The sequence below is a fragment of the Rhinatrema bivittatum genome, chromosome 4 (genome assembly GCF_901001135.1).
Source record: "Rhinatrema bivittatum chromosome 4, aRhiBiv1.1, whole genome shotgun sequence".
Classification (NCBI taxonomy): domain Eukaryota; kingdom Metazoa; phylum Chordata; class Amphibia; order Gymnophiona; family Rhinatrematidae; genus Rhinatrema; species Rhinatrema bivittatum.
Genome location: NC_042618.1, coordinates 382,098,025 through 382,118,710, shown reverse-complemented (window position 1 = coordinate 382,118,710; position 20,686 = coordinate 382,098,025). Strand labels below are relative to the sequence as shown.

Genomic DNA, 20,686 nt, shown 5'->3' with positions numbered 1-20,686 from the left:
ACTTTTGTGATTCAAGGAGAAGCAATCTAGGTCCTATTCAGGAGGTAAGAGGGCCAGACCCTATAGTAGGAAAAGATGGAGAAGAAAAAGATGGCAGTATGGGGGTGCTGGAGCCTCTCAAATGACCATTGAAGGTGCTGGAACTCAAGCCCTTGAGTTTAGAATAAGTAGACGATTGACAGATTTCTTCTAGAGGTAGCTCCAAATTTCTTCAGACCAGTGGATTTTGGAGATTGTTCAGGAATGGCTATGCCATCAACAGCTTTTATGATTTCCCCTTGTCATTTTCCATTAAAGAAAGTGGTGATTCAGTAGATGCTGGATTACCTTAGGAACTGAGGAGCTGTAGTTCTGGTCCCACGTGATCAATGAGGTCAGGGCCAGTATTCTCTTTACTTTGTAGTTCTCAAAAAGGAGGGATCCTTTTGTTCAATTCTAGATGTAAAAGGAGTCAGCAAGGCTCTGAGGATGTTGCAGTTCAGGATGGAAACTTTAAAGTCAGTAATTTAGCAGTAAGGCAGGGGAAATTTCAATTACCCCAATATTGACAGGGTAAATGTAACATCAGGACATGCTAGAGACATAAAGTTCCTGGATGTAATAAACGACTGCTTCATGGAGCAATTGGTTCAGGAAGCAATGAGAGAGGGAGCTATTTTAGATTTAATTCTTAGTGGAATGCAGGATTTGGTAAGAGAGGTAATGGTGGTGGGGCCACTTGGCAATAGTGATCATAAGATGATCAGATTTAAACTAAAAACTGGAAGGAGGACAATAAGTAAATCTACTGCTGTAACACTAAATTTTCAAAAGGGAAACTGATAAAATGAGGAAAATAGTTAGAAAAAAACTGAAAGGTGCAGCTGCAAAGGTTAAGTGTTCAACAGGCATGGACATTGTTTAAAAATACAATCCTAGACGTACAGTCCAGATGTAGTCCATGCATTAAGAAAGGTGGAAGGAAGGCAAAACGATTACCGGCATGGTTAAAAGGGGAGATGAAAGAGACTATTTTAGCCAAAAAGACATCCTTCAAAAATTGGAAGAAGGATCCATCTGAAGAAAATAGGAAAAAGCATAAGCATTGTCAAGTTATGTGTAAAACACTGATAAGACAGGCGAAGAGAGAATTTGAAATGAAGTTGGCCGTAGAGGCAAAAACTCATAATAAATAACTTTAAAAATATCCCCGAAGCAAGAAACCTGTGAGAGAGTTGTTTGGACCGTTAGATGACCAAGGAGTTAAAGGGGCTCTTAGGTAAGATAAAGCCATTGCAGAAAGGCTAAATGATTTGTTTGCTTCTGTGTTTACTAATAAGGATGTTGGGGAAAATACCAGTTCTGGAAATGGTTTTCAGTGGTGATGAGTCAGATGAACTGGACCTGGAAGATGTAGTAGGCCAGTTTGACAAATTAAAGAGGAGCAAATCACCTGGACAGGATGGTATGCATCCTAGGGTTTTGAAGGAACTAAAAAATGAAATTCAGATCTATTAGTTATAATAATGTGTGTTTTGTGGATACTTGGGTGCTGTGGAGATGACCACGCCCATGGGGAGGAGTCCCGTGAGGAGCCACAGCACTGGGCTAGACTCGTCCACACAAAACACAGGGTAGTTCTTTATTAGACAGCTTGAAGATATCCATCAGAAGTAGCAGTAGTAAGGCAGTCTGTAGTTGTAGTCTCAGGGACCTTGGCAGAGGGAGCCCTTCTCTCCTTGATGACGTCAGGAGGTTCCGCGGCAGGTCTCCCCATGAGGAGATACTGTGGATGAGATAGATTGAGAGTTAGAGTACTCACTAGGTGTTAGTATGCGATTCCACCAGGTATGTTGTATAAGGTACAGGCACCGAGGCAGGGAGAGAAGGCCCCCGAGGAGCGAGTACCTGTTCCCTGTAAGGCACCTGAAATAAAGCAGAGGGCCCGGGAAGAGCGGGTACCCAGGTTAGCAGTTACCCCGAAGGGCAGAGAGAGAGCTTCCTGCAGCAGCACGGAAGCGGCAGAGTAGCGTATGCAGGAACGGATTCGAGTCCTTGCTAACTCAACGAGCTAGCAAATATATGAAAGTAATATACCCAGATGGCGTGACGTCAGCATGAGGGAACGCCCTTGAGGTTCGCGCCAAGGGTGGTACAAAGACGTGGGTTGCGTGTGCGCACCCTAGTATGTACCTGGGAGGAGCAATGGCGGGAGACTGCACCATAGCCTTTCTGTGGACGCCAGAGAGGTCAGCTTGTAGACACTGCAGTAGCCATCTTTCCCAGGTAAACGGGAGGAGCCATGAATAAGGTGAGGCAAACGGGGCGAAGCTGTCAAGGACCGATGGACGCAACAGTACCCCCCTTCAAAGGGCATCCACGCTGTCTCATACCAGGTCTTGGTTTTTGAGGATGCAAGTGATGGAAGTCCTGTAGCATCTCTTTATTCAGGATATTAGACATTGGTGTCCAAGAGTTTTCTTCTGGGCCATACCCCTCCCATGACAGGAGGTATTCCCATAATCTGCCTCATCTTCTCACATCGAGAACTGCATCTACTTTGTATTCGATGTCTTCTTCTGCGTCTATAGGTGTAGTTTCTGGTATCTTGTTGGAGAACTCACTAAGGATCAATGGCTTCAATAGTGAGATGTGGAATGCATTATGGATCATTAAAGTAGATGGTAGCTTCAGACTCTAAGTGAGATTGCCCAGTCGTCAGAGAATGGGAAATGGTTCAACGAAGCGAGGAGCGAAGCGAGCTGAAGGAAGTTTGTCTTAAGTGCTTCGTGTATAGCCAGACTTTATCACCAGGCTTGAAGTCTGGAGCCTTGCAGTGATGAGCATCGTATCCTTTCTTTGCTCGAAGTCCTGTTTTAGTAAGCATCTCTTTTGTCTGAGTCCAAAGTTGTTGGATATCTTTGGCAGTAGATTGATAACGGAAGTGACAGTGGTGGTGGTGGTAGTCGTCCGTAGACCACTTCGAATGGTGTTGATCCAGTGGATGTTGCTGGATGAGAATTAATTGCAAATTCTGCCCAGGGCAACAGTTCACTCCAATCATTCTGGCGAATGTTCATGTAGGCACGAATGAACTGCTTGAAAGTCCTGTTCATCCTCTCTGTTTGTCCATTGGATTGTGGATGGTATGCAGAGGTGAAGTCGAGAGAAATATCGAACTTCTTACATAGTGCCTTCCAGACGTTAGCTGTGAATTGGGCTCCTTGATTGGAGACTATGTGCTTATGCATGCCATGCAGGCGGAAGATATGCGTAATGACTAGCTTGGCGAGCTCCATGGCGGTGGGTAAGCCTGGGAGAGCCACAAAATGAGCCATCTTTGAGAACCGATCTACGGTTACCCAAATGGTATTGTTCCCTCCTGATGATGGTAAATTTACCATGAAGTCTGTGGCAATATGTGTCCATGGTTCTTCTGGCACTGGCAAGGGTTGAAGTAGACCCCATGGACGACCCGGCGGTGTCTTCTGTTTAGCGCAGTTTGCACAGGAAGCGACGTAGGAGAATGTGTCTTCCTTCATGGTGGGCCACCAGTAATAGGTTTGAAGCTTAGCCAGGGTTCTGCATTGACCAGGATGTCCTGAAAGTTTAGAGTCGTGGGCCCAAGCCAATAACTTCTTTCTGAGGTTCTTGGGTACGATAGTCTTTCCTGCAGGTACTGAGTGGGTAGCTGCCAATATGACGTTCTCTGGGTCAGTGATGTGTTGCGGTTTTTCAGGTATCTCCTCGGAGAGAAATGAGCTAGATAAAGTGTCAGCTCTGATATTCTTATCTCCAGGGCGGTACTTGAGCACAAAGTTGAATCTGTTGAAAAACAGAGACTATCTCGCTTGTCTATGATTCAGGCGCTGTGCGTGGTGGAGGTACTCCAGATTCTTATGGTCTGTGAAGACCATTACTTGATGTTGCACTCCTTCGAGCCAAGGACGCCATTCTTCGAATGCCATCTTTATAGCCAGAAGCTCCTTATCTCCTATTCCATAATTTTTCTCTGCAGGAGAGAAGCGGTAGGAGAAGAATGAGCATGGTTGTGGAACTTTTGAATCACCAGCCTGGCTTAATACGGCCACTACGCCAACGTCTGAGGCATCAACCTCCACAATGAAAGACTTGGAGGGGTCTGGGTGTAGAAGACACGGCTTGCTGGAAAAGGCATCTATTAGTTTCTGGAATGTAGCTATAGCCTCTGGAGTCCAATTAGCAACATTGGCACCTTTCTTTGACCCCTACCCATTGTGCGGTATATAAGAATTTTAAATAAATAAATAAATAAATAGCTGTAAGCGGTACTGTAAGTGAAGAGTAATTCTTGATGAAGGTCCTGTAATAGTTGGTGAAACCTAAAAATCATCTGAGAGCTTTTAACCCATTGGCTTGCGCCCATTTCATGATACTCTCCAGCTTCTGTGGGTCCATTTGGAAGCCTTGATTGGAAACGATGAAGCCTAAGAAAGGCACTGACTCCTTGTGAAATTCACATTTGGATATCTTGGTGTAGAGATGGTTCTCCTGGAGTCTCTGTAGTACTCTCTTAACATCCTCCTGATTAGTGGTCATGTCTTGCGAGTATATCAGTATGTCATCCAAGTAAACAACAACACACTTATAGAGGAGATCCTGGAAAATGTCGTTCATTAAATTTTGAAAGACAGCCGGGGCGTTGCACAGGCCGAAGGGCATCACTAGATATTCAAAGTGACTGTCCCGAGTGTTGAAGGCTGTCTTCCTCTCATTGTCATCTCGAATGCGAAGTAAATTGTAGGCTCCTTTCAGATCCAGTTTGGAAAAGATTTGAGCTCCTTATAGTCTGTCAAATAGCTCTGAAATCAGAGGCAGGGGGTAACTATCCTTTATTGTTATTTCATTGAGACCCCTGTAATCTACACATGGACTTAATGAACTGTCCTCATTGCCCACAAAGAAAAAGCCTGCGCCAGCAGGGGACTTGGATGGTCTTATAAAGCCTTTTTGGAGATTTTCCTGAATATATTCGGACATGGCTTTATTTTCTGCCATGGACAAGAGGTACACCCTACCCTTGCATGGCTCCGTATTAGGCTTTAGATTAATAGCGCATTCATAAGGTCTGTGAGGCGAAAGTACATCTGCAGCTTCTTTTGAAAAGACATCTTGGAAAGATGCATATTGAGGAGGCAACCCTGGCATCACTGGGGTAGTAGGCATACAGGGTAATGGAGCTACCTCCATCAGGCATTTATCATGGCAGTCTGGACCCCATCTAGACAGTTCCAGTGTAGCTCAATTGAATTGAGGCATATGCTGCTGCAGCCAAGGTAATTCCAGTACTATAGGGTGCATGGTCTTCTCTAAAACAAAGAAGGAGATGGTCTCAGAATGGAAAGCACCGGTCCGTAGATACATTGGTTCGGTGTGTAGTGAGGAGCCACAGCACTGGGCTAGACTTGTCCACACAAAACACAGGATAGTTCTTTATTAAACAGCTTGAAGATATCCACCAGAGGTGGCAGTAGTGAGGCAGTTTGTAGTTGTAGTCTCAGGGACCTCAGCAGAGGGAGCCCTTCTCTCCTTGATGACGTCAGGAGGTTCCGCAGCAGGTCTCCCCGTGAGGAGATACTGTGGATGAGATAGACTGAGAGTTAAAGTACTCACTAGGTGTTAGCTGTTGGTATGCGATTCCACCAGGTATGTTGTAGAAGGTACAGGCACCAAGGCAGGGAGAGCAGGCCCTCGAGGAGCGAGTACCTGTTCCCTGTAAGGCACCTGAAATAAAGCAGAGGGCCCCCAAGGAGCGGGTACCCAGGTTAGCAGTTACCCCGAAGGGCAGAGAGAGAGCTTCCTGTGGCAGCATGGAAGCAGCAGAGTACCGTAGACAGGAACGGATTCGAGTCCTTGCTAACTCAACGAGCTAGCAAATCTGTGAAGGTAATATACCCGGATGGTGTGATGTCAGCATGAGGGAACGCCCTCGAGGTTCGTGCCAAGGGTGGTACAAAGATGCGGGTTGCGCGCGCGCACCCTAGTAGATACCTGGGAGGAGCAATGGCAGGAGGCTGCACCATAGCCGTTCTGGGGACACCAGAGAGGTTGGCTTGTAAACGCTGTGGTAGCTAATTTTTCCCAGGTAAGCAGGAGGAGCCGTGAATAAGGTTAGGCAAACAGGGCAAAGCCGTCGAGGACCGACAGACGCAACATTACTTAAAATTTGTAAGCTATCATTAAAATCATCCATTGTACCTGAAGAATGGAGGGTGTCTAATGTAACCCCAATATTTAAAAAGGGTTCCAGGGGCAATCCAGGAAACTATAGACCAAGTGAGCCTGACTTCAGTGCTGGGAAAAATAGTGGAAATTATTCTAAAGATTAAAATCGTAGAGCATATAGAAAGACATGGTTTAATGGAACACAGTCAACATGGATTTGCGCAAGGGAAGTCTTGCCTCACAGAACTGCTTCATTTTTTTGAAGGGGTTGATAAACATGTGGATAAAGATGAATTGGTAGATGTAGTTTATTTGTATTTTCAGAAGGCGTTTGACAAAGTTTCTCATGAGAGGCTTCTAAGAAAACTAAAAAGTCATGGGATAGGAGACGATGTCCTTTCGTGGATTACAAACGAGTTAAAGGACAGGAAACAGAGAGTAGGATTAAATGGTCAATTTTCTCACTGGAAAAGGGTAAACGGTGGAATGCCTCAGGGATCTGTACTTGGACCGGTGCTTTTCAATATATTTATAAATGATCTGGAAAGGAATACGACAAGTGAGGTTATCAAATTTGCGGATGATACAAAATTATTCAGAGTAGTTAAATCACAAGCGGATTGTGATACATTACAGGAGGACATTGCAAGACTGGAAGATTGGGCATCCAAATGGCAGATGAAATTTAATGTGGACAAGTGCAAAATGGCGAAAAATAACCATTGCTGTAGTTACACGATATTAGGTTCCATATTAGGAGCTACCATCCAGGAAAAAGATCTAGGCATCATAGTGGATAATACTTTGAAACCGTCAGCTCAATGTGCTGCAGCAGTCAACAAAGCAAACAGAATGTTAGGAATTATTAGAAAGGGAATGGTTAATAAAACGGAAAATGTCTTAATGCCTCTGTATCGCTCTCTGGTGACACCTTGAATACCATGTACAATTTTGGTCACCGCATCTCCAAAAAGATATAGTTGCGATGGAGAAGGTACGGAGAAGGGCAACCAAAATAATAAAGGAGATGGAACAGCTCCCTTATGAGGAAAGAATGAAGAGGTTAGGGCTGTTCAGCTTGGAGAAGAGACGGCTGAGGGGTAGAGGTCTTTAAAATCATGAGGGATCTTGAACGAGTAGATGTGAATCAGTTATTTACACTTTTGAATAATAGAGGGGGCACTCCATGAAGTTAGCAAGTAGCACATTTAAGACTAATCGGAGAAAATTCCTTTTTACTCAACGCACAATTAAGCTCTGGAATTTGTTGCCAGAGGATGTGGTTAGTATAGCTGGGTTTAAAAAAGGTTTGGATAAGTTCTTGGAGGAGAAGTCCGTTAACTCCTATTAATCAAGTTGACTTAGGGAATGACCTCTGCTATTAATGGCATCAGTAGCATGGGATCTTCTTAGTGTTTGGGTACTTGCCAGGTTCTTGTGGCCTGGTTTGGCCTCTATTGGAAATAGGATGCTGAGCTTGATGAATCCTCGGTCTGACCCAGCATGGCAATTTCTTATGCTCTTATGACATCATTGGACTTTACGGAGGCATATCTCCATATTCCTATAAGGAAGTAATATCAGAGCTTTCTTCATTATGTGGTGTTAGATTATCATATTCAGTTTCAAGTGCTGCTTTTTGGTTTAGCCACTGCTCCCGGCACCTTCTCTAAGGTGATGGTAATGGTGGCAGCATACTTAGGTTGAGAAGGAGTGTTAATCTGTCCTTATCTGGATGTTTGTTTAATTTGAGCAAAGTTGTAGCAAGAGATTGAGACAGCTATGGCTAGAGTGGTTCAGTTAATGCAGGAGCTAGGTTGGGTCATAAACTTTGTGAAGAGTTAAGACCCTTTCAGTCACTGGAGTATCTGGGAGCTTATTTTGATACAACAAGAGGTCATGTTTGGTTAACATTGCCAAACATTGAGAAGCTTCAAAGTCAGGTAAGGATTTTGGTGTCTACCAGGAGGCCAGCAGTGTGGAGTTACCTTTAGCTATTAGGTTCCATGGTGGCAGCTTTGGATTTAGTTCCCTGGGCGAGGGCTCACAAAGCTTTCAGTTCCTGAGTGGATGAGAGTCAGCCTGAATGAATGACTGGTTACCAAGAACTTGGAGAAGGGGGTAGATTTGGTGTTTCTTTATGCTTATTAGGTTGGGGAGCTCATTGTCAGGGCCTTGTGCTTCAGAGAACCTGGACATTGGAGAAGAATCATTTAGAAACCTGAATGATACAGCTGGCGCTCCTCCAGTTTTACTTCTTCTGGGACAAGTATTCAAAATTTTATTGGACAATGCAGCAGCAATAGTGTGTGTAAACAACCAAAGGGAGATCAAGAATACTCAAGTTTCAGCTGAAGCGACTTCTCTATTGGAATGGGTAGAGAAGTTTGTGAAAATCATCTTGGCATTGCACATAGTGGGAATGGAAAATGTTGAAGCAGACTTTCTCAGCTGCAACACATTGAACTTTGGGGAGTACATTTTGTCGCAGAGGGCCTTTTCTCAGATTATAGACTGTTGGGAAGAGAACCAGTGTGGGACATGCTAGCATTAAAACAAGAACACATAAGAAGAAAGGTTTTTTTTAGAAGAAGAAAAGAAAATGGCTCATCAAGTTTGGATGCATTGGTTCAGACTTGGATGCTGGAGGGGCTGTTGTATTTAGGGATGTGAATCATGTGATCGATTGTCTTAACGATTGATTTTGGCTGAGGGGGGGAATCTGATCATCTTAGTTTTTTAGGTTAAAAAATCGTTTTATCGGGGGAGGGGGGAAGGCAGGAAAACCGGCACACCAAAACAACTCTAAAACCCACCCCGACCCTTTAAAATAAATCCTCCACCCTCCCGAACCCCCCCAAAATGTTTTAAATTACCTGGGGTCCAGTGGGGGGGGGGGGGTCCCCGGCGCGATCTCCCACTCTTGGGCCACGGCTGCGTTAAGAGAAATGGCAGGGCAAAGGAAGCGCTGGCGCCATTTTGGTTCCTGTGACCCGACGTCACGAGTGCAGGAGATCGCTCCTGGACCACCGCTGGACCCCCAGGGACTTTTAGCCAGCTTGGGGGGGCCTCCTGACCCCCACAAGACTTGCCAAAAGTCCAGCGGGGGTCTGGGAGCGACCTTCTGCACTCGGGCCGTATTGCCAATATTCAAAATGGCGCCGGCGCTACCTTTGCCCTGTCATATGGTAAGGGCAAAGGGCCACCAGCACCATTTCTCTTAATGCAGCCGTGGCCCGAGAGTGGGAGATCGTGCCGGGACCCCCCCCCCACTGGACTCCAAGTAATTTAAAACATTTTGGGGGGGTTCGGGAGGGTGGGGGATTTCTTTTAAAGGGTCGGAGTGGGTTTTAGGGTTGTTTTGGTGTGCCGGTTTTCCCGCCCTCCCACCCTCCTCCGATTTACGATTTTTGACGATAAATCGGGGGAATTGTTATTGTATCGCGGCTCTAACGATTTTTGACGATTTAAAATATATCTGACGATTGTTTTAAATCGTCAAAAAACGATTCACATCCCTAGTTGTATTCTCTTTGGTGAGAAGAGTAATTTAGAAGATTTCCATACATTGAGGTCTTATGATTGTGGTAACTCCCAGTTGGCTGCAGTGTTCTTGATATGCAAATCTAGTCAGAATTTTAGCCTGGAAGCTATTATTGTTCTCAGAGCAAGAATTTGGATCCAGTGGTGCATGTAGATCCAGCTCGATTTTGTCTTATAGCTTGGGCCATGAGAGGGCTAGTTTGATGAAGAAGGTATTTTCTCAGGAAGTGATACAAACTGTCTTACATTCTAGGAAGAGTTCTGCTTCTTTGGAATTTGTGAGGATATGGCACATTTTTGAAGCTTGGTGTGTTGATCAGGGGATTTCAGCAAAGAAGACTTTACCATGTGGCCTACAATTTTGGCAAGAAGATCTAGTGGTGATTGCTTGTTTTACGGGTCAGGTTTTGGATAGACTAATGTTCTCCCATCTAGACAAATCTTGCTTTCTTAAATATGTAAAACATCAGTAAGGGATCCAGTTCCATCTTGGAATCTGAAAATTTTGTCCTACTTGATGGGTCTTCCTTTTGAACATTTGAAGGAGATTTTGATTAAGTTGCTTGCTCTTAATTCAGATTTCTGAATTAAAAACACTTTCTTGCAGGGAGTCCTTTTTGATATTCCTAATCAATATGGTGAAGATTCACAGTTTCTTCCTTCCTTCCAAAGGAGGATTCCATCTTTCACCTTAGTCAGATGGTGTGTCTTTCTTCCTTCAATAGAGAATCAAAAGGAGAGGCGTACTCTCAATTTCACCATTTAGAGAATTATCATCTTTTAACTAAAGGTCACAAATAGTTTCAGAAAGTCTGATCATCTGTTTGTTTTATTCAGAGGACATAGGAAGGGTGTTGCTGCTTCTAAGGTCACTTTAGCACATTGGTTAAAGGATATCATTAGAATAGCCTACATAGATAAAGGACTTTCGTTGCCTAAGAATGTGAGGGCACACTCCATTAGAGCACGGGCAGCTTCATGGACAGGGCTTAGACTGGTTTCACTGACAGAAATTTGTAAAGTGGCAACTTGGTCATCTTACATAACTTTGCAAAACATTACAGGCTGGATGTGCAGGCCAAAGAAGAGGCGTCATTTGGCTCTGAGGTTTTCAGAGTGGGTGTGGCAAGATCCTGTCTGCTTGAGAGGTAGCTTTGCTACATCCCATGCATTTGGACTGTCTGGTTGGATGGAGACGAAGGAGAAATTTGTTCTTACCTACTAAATTCCTTTCTTTAAATCCAGCCAGTCCCTATTCTGCCAAACAGGATTATCTGGTATGGTATATTTCAGGATGAAGAAAGTTTGGTAGAGTTAACCTTACTCACTAGTAAGTTTTAAAAAACCCAACCTTTAATTCTTTTTGTTATGAGATTTGTTCATTTCTGGTTAATCACTTTATATTCTCCTGGAAGCCCCTAGGCTAGGGGAGAGGGAAAGTTAGTGATTTCTTAGCTTTTTCAAAGCATACTGGCAGGCTGTGGTCAGCACAAAAGTTCAGAAGAAGCGACGTCAGCAAGCTTGTTAGTCTCTGTCTCCATCTGCTGATTGGTGAGCATAACCCATGCATTTGGACTGGTCTGGCTGGACTCAAGAAAAGGAAATTATCAGCTAAGAACAAATTTTTCTGTAGTCGCACTGATGCAATAAGACATCAGTAACCAAAGGCAGGTCACCAATAGGCTTTTTGATTATTGGCTGTCCTTTATGAGAGTAAAAGTATGTGCATATATCTGCATACTGTGGAAGCCAGTATGGAAGAGGGTGGAGGATGGAATAATGCATGTAGTTTTGATTATACAAAACTACACGGATTGTTTTGTTCCATAAAATTACCCCAGAGAAAGAAGGCAAAAATCAACAGGCAATTTTTCCTTAGGAAATAAAGCAAATCTACTAGTATAGTTTTGCTTTGATTATTAGTATAAATCCTAGGGTTTTGATTATTGCCTCCAAATGAGTAATCAACTTTTTTTGCAAAACAGATAAAACAAGGACATTCCAGACATCCAACAAATATAGTACCTGATTCACTAAGGGTTTTTCCCACAGACACAAAATGGGAGAAAAGCCTTAATGAATCTGGCACATAAAGAGGAAGTGAACATAATAGTCAGATGTATCTTGAGAGCAGTGCAGAGTCCCCAGTCTGATATATACTGTATATAGATTCAGTTTGTCACTTATTATGTTCTGTTGTTTGTTCTTGTATATTAACATTTGTTCTTTTGTTCATTAGCTTTATGCTGGTAGGTGAACCATTTTCTGGAAAGACAAAAGTTCTGCATGTACTGGCTGATACTTTGTGTCTAATGAATGAACGTGAATACGATGAAGAAAGAGTTATCTTCAGGACTGTGAATCCCAAATCTATCACCATGGGCCAACTTTTTGGACAGTTTGATGCAGTGTCTCATGAGGTATTATTTTTTTTTGTTTTTGACCTGGCAGATTCCTCCTTCTTTGAAGCAAACAGCGCAGTTGGAACCAGGGCTGGGATCCTGGGACCATTTTACATTCATTTGCAGATACCTGGAGTTTCCTCCCCCTTACTTTTTATCCATCCACAGCATACCTAGTCTAATAATTGCAGTGATGATCCTTAGGCCAAGGAGCCATGCACCAGGGCTCTGTCTGGAACCCTGCAATCATGAAACCCAAATTCAGCTATGATGTCTACTGCTTCCTCACCTTTTGAGGGCTATAAGTTCTGCATCTTCTGCATCCCACCAGACTGGCCCAGTATTACTTTTTTCTAAGACAAATGTATTGAAATAATAAAAAGGATGATCAAGCAAAGTACATGCAAAAATGAAAATAAAATAATCTTTTGTTTTAATCTTTTATTCTTCCCTTTTTTGCATGAAACTGAATTTGAACGTAATCATTTAGGGAGTAATTTTACAAAGTATTTATGCAGATAAGCCCTGTATGCAAAATGGCCTTTTAGAAATTACCCAGGGGATTGTGCAAGTCAAAATATGTGTAAAAGTGAATTCATGTGCAGGTTCCATGTATACCTGCAAATTTTCAAAGCAGATTTTTGGGTATAAATCTACTTTCAAAATTCATGCTAAAATCTGCAGGTAAAAGGTACCTGCAGACTTTAACCTATGTGGGCTGTTAGAAAATTACCCTCTTAAATATTATTATTATTAGCTAATCAGAATGTTAGGATTGATTCCTAGAAATCTGATTAGTTGAAACACAAGATATTTACTAATTAACTAATACTGTTTTAAAAATAGACTGTAAGAACAATTACTATATCTCTTTTGGATGCTATTTCCTTTTAGTGCTCAGTATGTCTACATCTCCAGACATAACATTTATCTGTCGGTAAAAGATTTATCCTTCATGGTTTATTACTTAATTAATGTATATTAAACAGAAAACTAAATACTTTTGATGAACAGTAATAACATTACTAGCTTATGACTTATTAGTGTTTGTCATGTTCTGTCTTTTTCCCTAATCCAGTGGACTGATGGTATTGTTGCCAACACGTTCCGTGAATTTGCTTTGGCTGAGTCACCTGAGCGCAAATGGGTAGTATTTGATGGTCCAATTGATACTTTGTGGATAGAAAGCATGAACACAGTACTAGATGACAACAAAAAGGTATAATACAGTTGAATTATGGTACAACGATTGAATAGGATCCCAAGAGCCATAGAGCCTCATTCCAGAGTTTGCTGTTGACTATCAACCTTGAAAGTAATGGTTTTACTATAACTAAGAATACTCTAATAGCTAAAAGTATTGTAGCAGGCCTGCTGAACATGCCTATGCCCAATGATTTTCTGGATAATATTGTACTATCTTGGATGAGCCCCCAAAATGTAATAATGAATAGTGATAATAATAGTAATGGATCAGGTCCACGTTCCAGAGTGAGTATAGTAGAATAAGGTATACATACAGACAGGTTATTTTACATAAGAAATTTAAGCTTGTTACAAACCTGTATGTAACAGAGAAAGTACATGTGAAAGAGTGTATATAACAAGTCTCTAGCAGAGGGAGAGAAAGAAGAAATGTGCGTGTGTGTGCGTGTGTAAGTCTATGTAATGTCTGTTTCTAAGAATTCCTCTTGGAGTAGTCTCCTTGCTAGAATACCTTGATGGTCCTATTGTTATATTAATTTTTATGGCTCTGATTTGAAGTGACTTGTCTCTTTTGAAGTCAAGTTTTTTGGTTCTCACATATAAGTATGTCTTCCAGGATGGAAAGAGACAACTTCTACCTTTGAAGTTTAAAGAAATGATTGGAGCTACTGAGTCTGATCATTTTAGGGGTCACAATAGCATAATATTGTCCAGAAACTCATTATGTCTAGCCATGTCAGGCAGGCCTGCTTTTGTGGGTATGCTACAGTACTGACAGTTATGTACAGCTTCCTTTGCTTTCCGCTATACCAGTCTAGAACTAATGGATTTAGTATCCTTCCAGCTGATAGAGACAGAGGGGTTTTTTTTTTAAATGCCTGTGACATCACCAGTATATACATACTGCTCAGAAACCAAGTGGATTAGTATTCTCTGCCTCTAGCTGATGGGCAAACTTCTGAAGGAGCAGCAGTCTATATATAACTAAATTATTGGCCTTTGATGAAATTATGAGCAAAGTTTGAACTACAAGGTCAAAAATCTTTTGGGATGCCTGGCCATGCACCTGAGTATGAGTTCAGAGTAGCAAACCACAATATAAATAGCTCCAACTCCTTTAAGATAGTTTGGTTGAGCATAATTAGCCTGATAAAGGTTAACAAAGAGGATCGTCCCCAGATAATTACATTTATTCATATTTCCCTCTAAACTTTTCTTTATCTGTTTAAATTATTAAAAAAAAGAAAAACTTACTTTTTTTTACTATATTGCGTCCGTCGGTCTTCGACGGCTTCACCCTGCCTACCTCTCTCTACTTGCGGCTCCTCCCGCTCACCTTGGACTGATGGCCGCCACGGCGTCTGTTTGCCAACCTCTCTGGTATCTCCAGACCAGCTTTGGTGCTGCCTCCCGCCATGCTCCTTCAAGGTACCTCTAGGGCGTGCGCGTGCATGCCACCCTCATCTTTATTTCCAGTTTGGCGCGAACCTCAGGGGCGTCCCCCTGTTCTGACGTCACGACTCCAGGGTATATCTGCCTACTTCATTTGCTAGCTTGTTGAGTTAGCAACCGGAACTTTACGGATGGGGTTCGCTCTCCGTTCCTAAGCTACTCTGCCACTCCAACTCTTACTACCCTTCGGGGTCACTAACGGGGTACCTGCTCCTCGGGGACCTCTCTGCTTCTTTCAGGTGCTATCAGGAAACTGGTACTCGCTCCTCAAAGGCCCATGTTCCCTGTGTCGCTGCCTGCAACATCTACCTTCTACTTGGAAGAACTAACTACAGTCATCATCTATGAGTACAAGAACATCTCTCTCTACAGTACCGTTTCGCCGGAATCAGGTACTCGCTCTTCGAGGGCCTGCCCTCTGCTCCGGTGCCAGACCTCTTGTCTAGTGGAATCTTGGCTACTGCTATAGTGAGTACAACACTACCGAGTCTCTCTGCTCTAAGGGATCAGGTACTCGCTCCTCGAGGGCCTGCTCTCCCTGTCTTGGAGCTCTCCTATTCTACTTGGGACTCTGAATGCTAATTCTATTGTGTACTCATATCTCTCAGTCTCTTTCCACTACAGCACTGCTTACAAAGGAACCGTTCCAGCGTTCTGTGAGAGACGCGCCCAGCCGGACTCGACAACTACTACTCACTACTGCCACCTTTGGTGGTTCCATATACTGTTTAATAAAAGATTCAAATCTGTGTTTGTCTGTCCGGAGTTTAGCCTGACACTGTGGTCCCTCACGGGACTGCCCCCCATGGGTGTGGTCAGCTGCCACAGTGTCCAAGGATCCACCTAAACACCAATAACCATAATAGACTGCTAACTCCATGGATCCGGCTCAGCTCAATGTCTTGCAGGCCATTCCAGGCCTGGCCCAGCGAGCTGCTGAACAACAAGACGCATTGGAGAAATTAACTACTGTGTTTCATCAGCTGCACGCACAGAAGAATCAAGGTTCTATATCCAGTAATGAAGGTCAGTTACCTGAAGTAACTATAAAGACTATTGTGCCTCTTGCTGCTCCAGTACGTTTTTCTGGAGAGATTCACAGAACAAGAGGCTTCTTAAACCAGTGTTGTATGCAACCTATGCCAAGACTACTTATATTCTATCCTACCTGGATGGAAGGGCTTTGACTTGGGCTTCCGCGCTGTGGGAACGCAAAGACCCTATACTTCAGGATATTGACGATTTATGGACTTGTTTAAATCCGTTTTTGATGATCCTGCCCAGTATACTGTTGCTGGTTCTACATTGGTGGACCTGAAGCAAGGCAACCGACCTCTGGCTGATTTCACTATATAGAGTTCAAGACTCTTGCGACTGAATTACATTGGGACCCTAGATGCCTGAAAACTCTCTTCTTCAAAGGTTTGGATTCCCGCTTGAAGGACGAGCTGGCTGCTTGTGAAACACCTGACTCGCTGGATGAGCTAGTGGCCTTAGCTACTAGAATTGATCACTGGCTTCGTGATAAGGTGCTAGAGCTCAAGCCTTGTAAAGGACCTTTTCAGAAGGAAGTTCATGCTAAGCCTGCACTCAGGATGGTTCCATTAACTCCTGTTGCCAGTGAAGAAGAACCGATGCAACTTGGCCGCGGATACCTGACACCCAAAGAGAGAAGACTTTGGAAGAGGAATGGATTGTGCATGTACTGTGGACAAGCTGGTCATGCAGTCCAAACATGCTCGATATGTCCGGGAAACGAATGGGCCTAAGTCCTGTGGGAGGACTCTTCTTAGGCCTCACTACGCCCTCTCCTCCGCGTTCTCTCCCGGTCTCTCTGATCTGTGGACCATTGGAGTTTCAGACTCTTGCCCTGGTGGACTCATGGGCAGGAGGTAATTTTATTCTTCAACGTTTAGTGGAACCCTTGAGGATCCCCCTCACCACTATGAAGACTCCACTACTCTTATCAATACATGGGGAGCCTTTACTGGGTGCTGTTACCCGTTGTACCGAACTGGTATCTCTCCGCACCGGCGCTCTCCATACCAAACAGTTTTCCTTCTTTGTGTTGGAGAAGGCCATGTACCCTATTGTTCTGGGGTTACCCTGGTTGCAGTTGCGTATGCCACAATTCAATTGGGCCACGTTGGAACTCTCCCGTTGGGGCCCAGAATGTCATGGCAAATGCCTAAAGGAGGTTATTCCTATTCTCTGTATGCCTACTATCCCAGTGATGCCAGGACTGCTGCCTCAGTATGCATCATTTCGTGATGTGTTCTCCAAAGAAGCTGCTGACATCCTTCCACCACATAGACCTTATGACTGCGCCATAAGACTGAAACCTAATGCTGAACCTCCTACAGGACGTGTCTACCCCCTGTCGGTGGTGGAGAATAAAGCCATGTCGGAGTATATTGAGGAGAATTTGCAAAAGGGGTTTATTAGACCATCTAAGTCTCCTGCGGGCACAGGCTTCTTCCTCGTGGGGAAGAAGTACGGTATCCTGCGTCCTTGTATTGATTATAGAGGTCTGAACGAGAACACGATTAAAGACCGATACCCCCTATCTCTGATCTCGGAGCTGTTTGATCGACTGCAAGGGGCCAAGATATTCACCACCTTGAAAATAACAACATACTATATCCAGCACAACATGGATTCCGCAAACACTACAGTACAGAAACATTGCTATTAGCTCTATCAGACAATATCTTAAGAGGATTTGATACAGGAACACACTACATTCTGGTTCTATTAGATCTCTCTGCAGCACTTGACACTGTAAATCACAGAATACTAATCAATAGACTGAAAGAAATAGGACTCACTAACAAAACACTAAAATGGTTCGAGTCATACTTAAATAATAGATGTTTTCAGGTACAAATCAAAAATGCACTTTCAGATAAAGTCAAACTGCTAACTGGTGTCCCACAGGGATCAGCCCTATCTGCAACACTCTTTAACATCTACCTCCTCCCAGTATGTCACTTACTAGAAGGACTGGGAATCGTACATTACATTTATGCAGATGATATACAATTACTGTTACCCATTCCAAACACCATTGAAGAAACAATGAAACTAGCCAATATGTACCTAGAAATAATCAAACAGCTCCTAAACCAGATGGAATTGGTTATAAACACTGACAAAACTGAATTCTTACATCTTGAACGTAAAAACACTCACCACACACAACCAACATTCACAATCAAAAATATTCAACCATCGAGTTAGCATCAAAAGTTAGGAATCTAGGAGTAATAATTGACCCTGAGCTAAACATGAAACAACACATCTCACAGAAAATAAAAGAAGGTTATGCAAAACTAATGATCCTAAGAAGACTAAAACCTCTATTAACGATTAACAATTTTCGCACAGTTCTACAAGCAATGATATTCGCTAGCACAGATTATTGTAACTCCCTGCTGTTAGGACTACCTCAATCTACAATTCGGCCTCTGCAAATATTACAAAATTCCGCTACCAGAGTTTTGACAGGCAAAAAAAAGAGTGACCATATTACAGGAACACTTGCTGAACTCCACTGGCTTCCAGTTGAACAAAGAATACAATATAAAGCACTTTGTATAATCCATAAACTAATCCACGATGATAAAGCCGACTGGCTTAACACGGCACTGCGCGTGCATGTACCACAAAGAAACCTGAGATCTACAAATAAAGCTCTACTAACTGTCCCCTCTGTGAAATCAGCACTTCTCACGCAAGTAAGGGAAAGAGCACTGTCACTGGCTGGTCCTGTACTCTGGAATACCATGCCACTTGAAATAAGACTACAGACAAATCTGAAATTATTCAAAACTAATCTGAAAACCTGGCTTTTTAAACAAGCATTTTATAAAGATAAAGAAAAGGAGAAAAATAGTTGAGCGATAAGGATGCACCAAGCGAGAAGTTTTTAGTAACCTACATAAGCATATTAATGTGAAAATCAAACTGCCTAATTTGTTCCTAACAATCAGGTTTAATTTACACACCTAGTTTATTATTTTAAATTGTTACCGTACTATGATGGCACACGAGTAATTTGTAATCTATACCACCCATATTTCTCTTTATCGTGCCCTTCTGTAAACCGTTGTGATGGGATTTAACTTAACGACGGTATAACATTTTTTTTAAATAAATAAATAAATGAACGACATCTTGCGGGACCTTCTGTACAAATGTGTCATTGTCTACCTAGATGACATCTTGATCTTTTCACAAGATATGCCTACTCATCTAGCAGTTGTCAAACAAGTATTACTGAGACTTTGAGAACACCGTCTCTACGCCAAATTGTCAAAATGTGAGTTTCACAAGCAATCTGTGCCTTTTCTTGGCTACATCGTATCGAAACAAGGCTTCTAGATGGATCCCCAAAAATTAGAGAGTATCAAGAATTGGTCTCAACCTACCAGTCTGAAGGCCCTGAGACGATTTTTGGGGTTCACAAATTACTATAGAAGCTTTATCAAGAACTACTCTTCCTTAACAGTGTCCTTAACTGCGATGACATGGAAAGAGGCCAATGCTTCAAAGTGGTCTGTGGAGGCCATTTCCGCGTTCGAGAAATTAAAGACTGCCTTTTCCACCAAGCCATGCCTGCATCACCCGGACCCCAACAGACCCTTCATCGTGGAGGTTGACGCTTCAGATGGAGTAGGGGCTGTGTTGAACCAAACTGGAGATTCTAAAGCCTTACATCCCTGCTCCTTTTTCTCGCGGCGCTTTTCTCCTGCAGAGAAGAACTACGGGATCGGAGATAAAGAGCTCCTGGCTATTAAGATGGCATTCGAGGAATGGCGGCCTTGAATCGAAGGCGCCCAACATCAAATTACCATATTTTCGGACCATAAGAATCTAGAGTATCTCCGTCATGTGCAACGCCTTAACCACAGACAAGCCAGATGGTCCTTGTTTTTTAATCGCTTTAACTTTGTGCTCAAATACTGTCCCGGAGACAAGAATACCAGAGCAGATGCCCTGTCTCTCTCTTTCCTCTTGGAGGATGTTCCTGAAGAACAACAGCATATAATCGACCCGAAGACAGTCATCTTGGCGGCCTCCCACTCTGTGCTTGCCGGTAAAACTATTGTACTAAAGAACATCAGAAGGAAGCTATTACACTGGGCTCATGATTCCAAGCTGGCTGGCCATCCTGGTCAACGCTGTACCCTTCTGAGATTTCAGAAGTTTTATTGGTGGCCTACTATCAAGGAGGACACGTACTCTTTTGTAGCGTCATGCTCCAAATATGCCAAACATAAGCCTACTTCTGGTCAGCCTTGGGGATTGCTGCAACCGCTGCCAATTCCGGAGGATCCATGGACTCATTTCACTACAGACTTTGTAGTTGATCTGCCACCTTCTAGAGGAATGAATACTATCTGGGTGACAGTTGACTGTTTCAGTAAGATGGCCCATTTCGTGGTGCTGCCTGGCTTATCCTCAGCCTTGGAGCTTGCTAAGCTCTTCATTGTCCACATCTTTCGCCTACATGGCCTACCAAAGCACATCATCTCAGATAGAGGATCACAAATCACGGAAAAATTCTGGAAGGCTTTGTGCAAGCTATTTTACATCTCTCTGGATTATTCAGCTGCCTATCATCCCCAAACAAATGGCCAAACAGAGAGGATGAATAGGACCCTAAAACAGTTCATTCGTGCCTATGTGAGTTGCCGTCAGAATAACTGGGCCGAACTGTTGCCATGGGCAGAATTCACCATTAACTCACATCCAGCGTCATCCACTGGATCAACACCATTCGAAGTGGTTTATGGACGACTACCTTCACCACCACTTCCACTGACTCTCTCAGTGTCGTCCCCAGCAGCTCAATCCACTGCTGATGATATTCATCAATTATGGATTCAAACTAAAGA

The 20,686-nt window shown here is 43.2% G+C and overlaps 1 protein-coding gene across 1 annotated transcript in view; it reads left to right on the top strand.

Annotated features, from left to right (window-relative positions):
• DNAH12 (dynein axonemal heavy chain 12) overlaps nt 1-20,686 on the top strand; it is a 1,160,754-nt gene that overhangs the window by 675,065 nt on the left and 465,003 nt on the right. Inside the window, 2 exon segments of the mRNA XM_029600929.1 lie at nt 11,966-12,146; nt 13,207-13,347. Of these exon segments, the coding sequence (XP_029456789.1) occupies nt 11,966-12,146; nt 13,207-13,347 (322 nt within the window).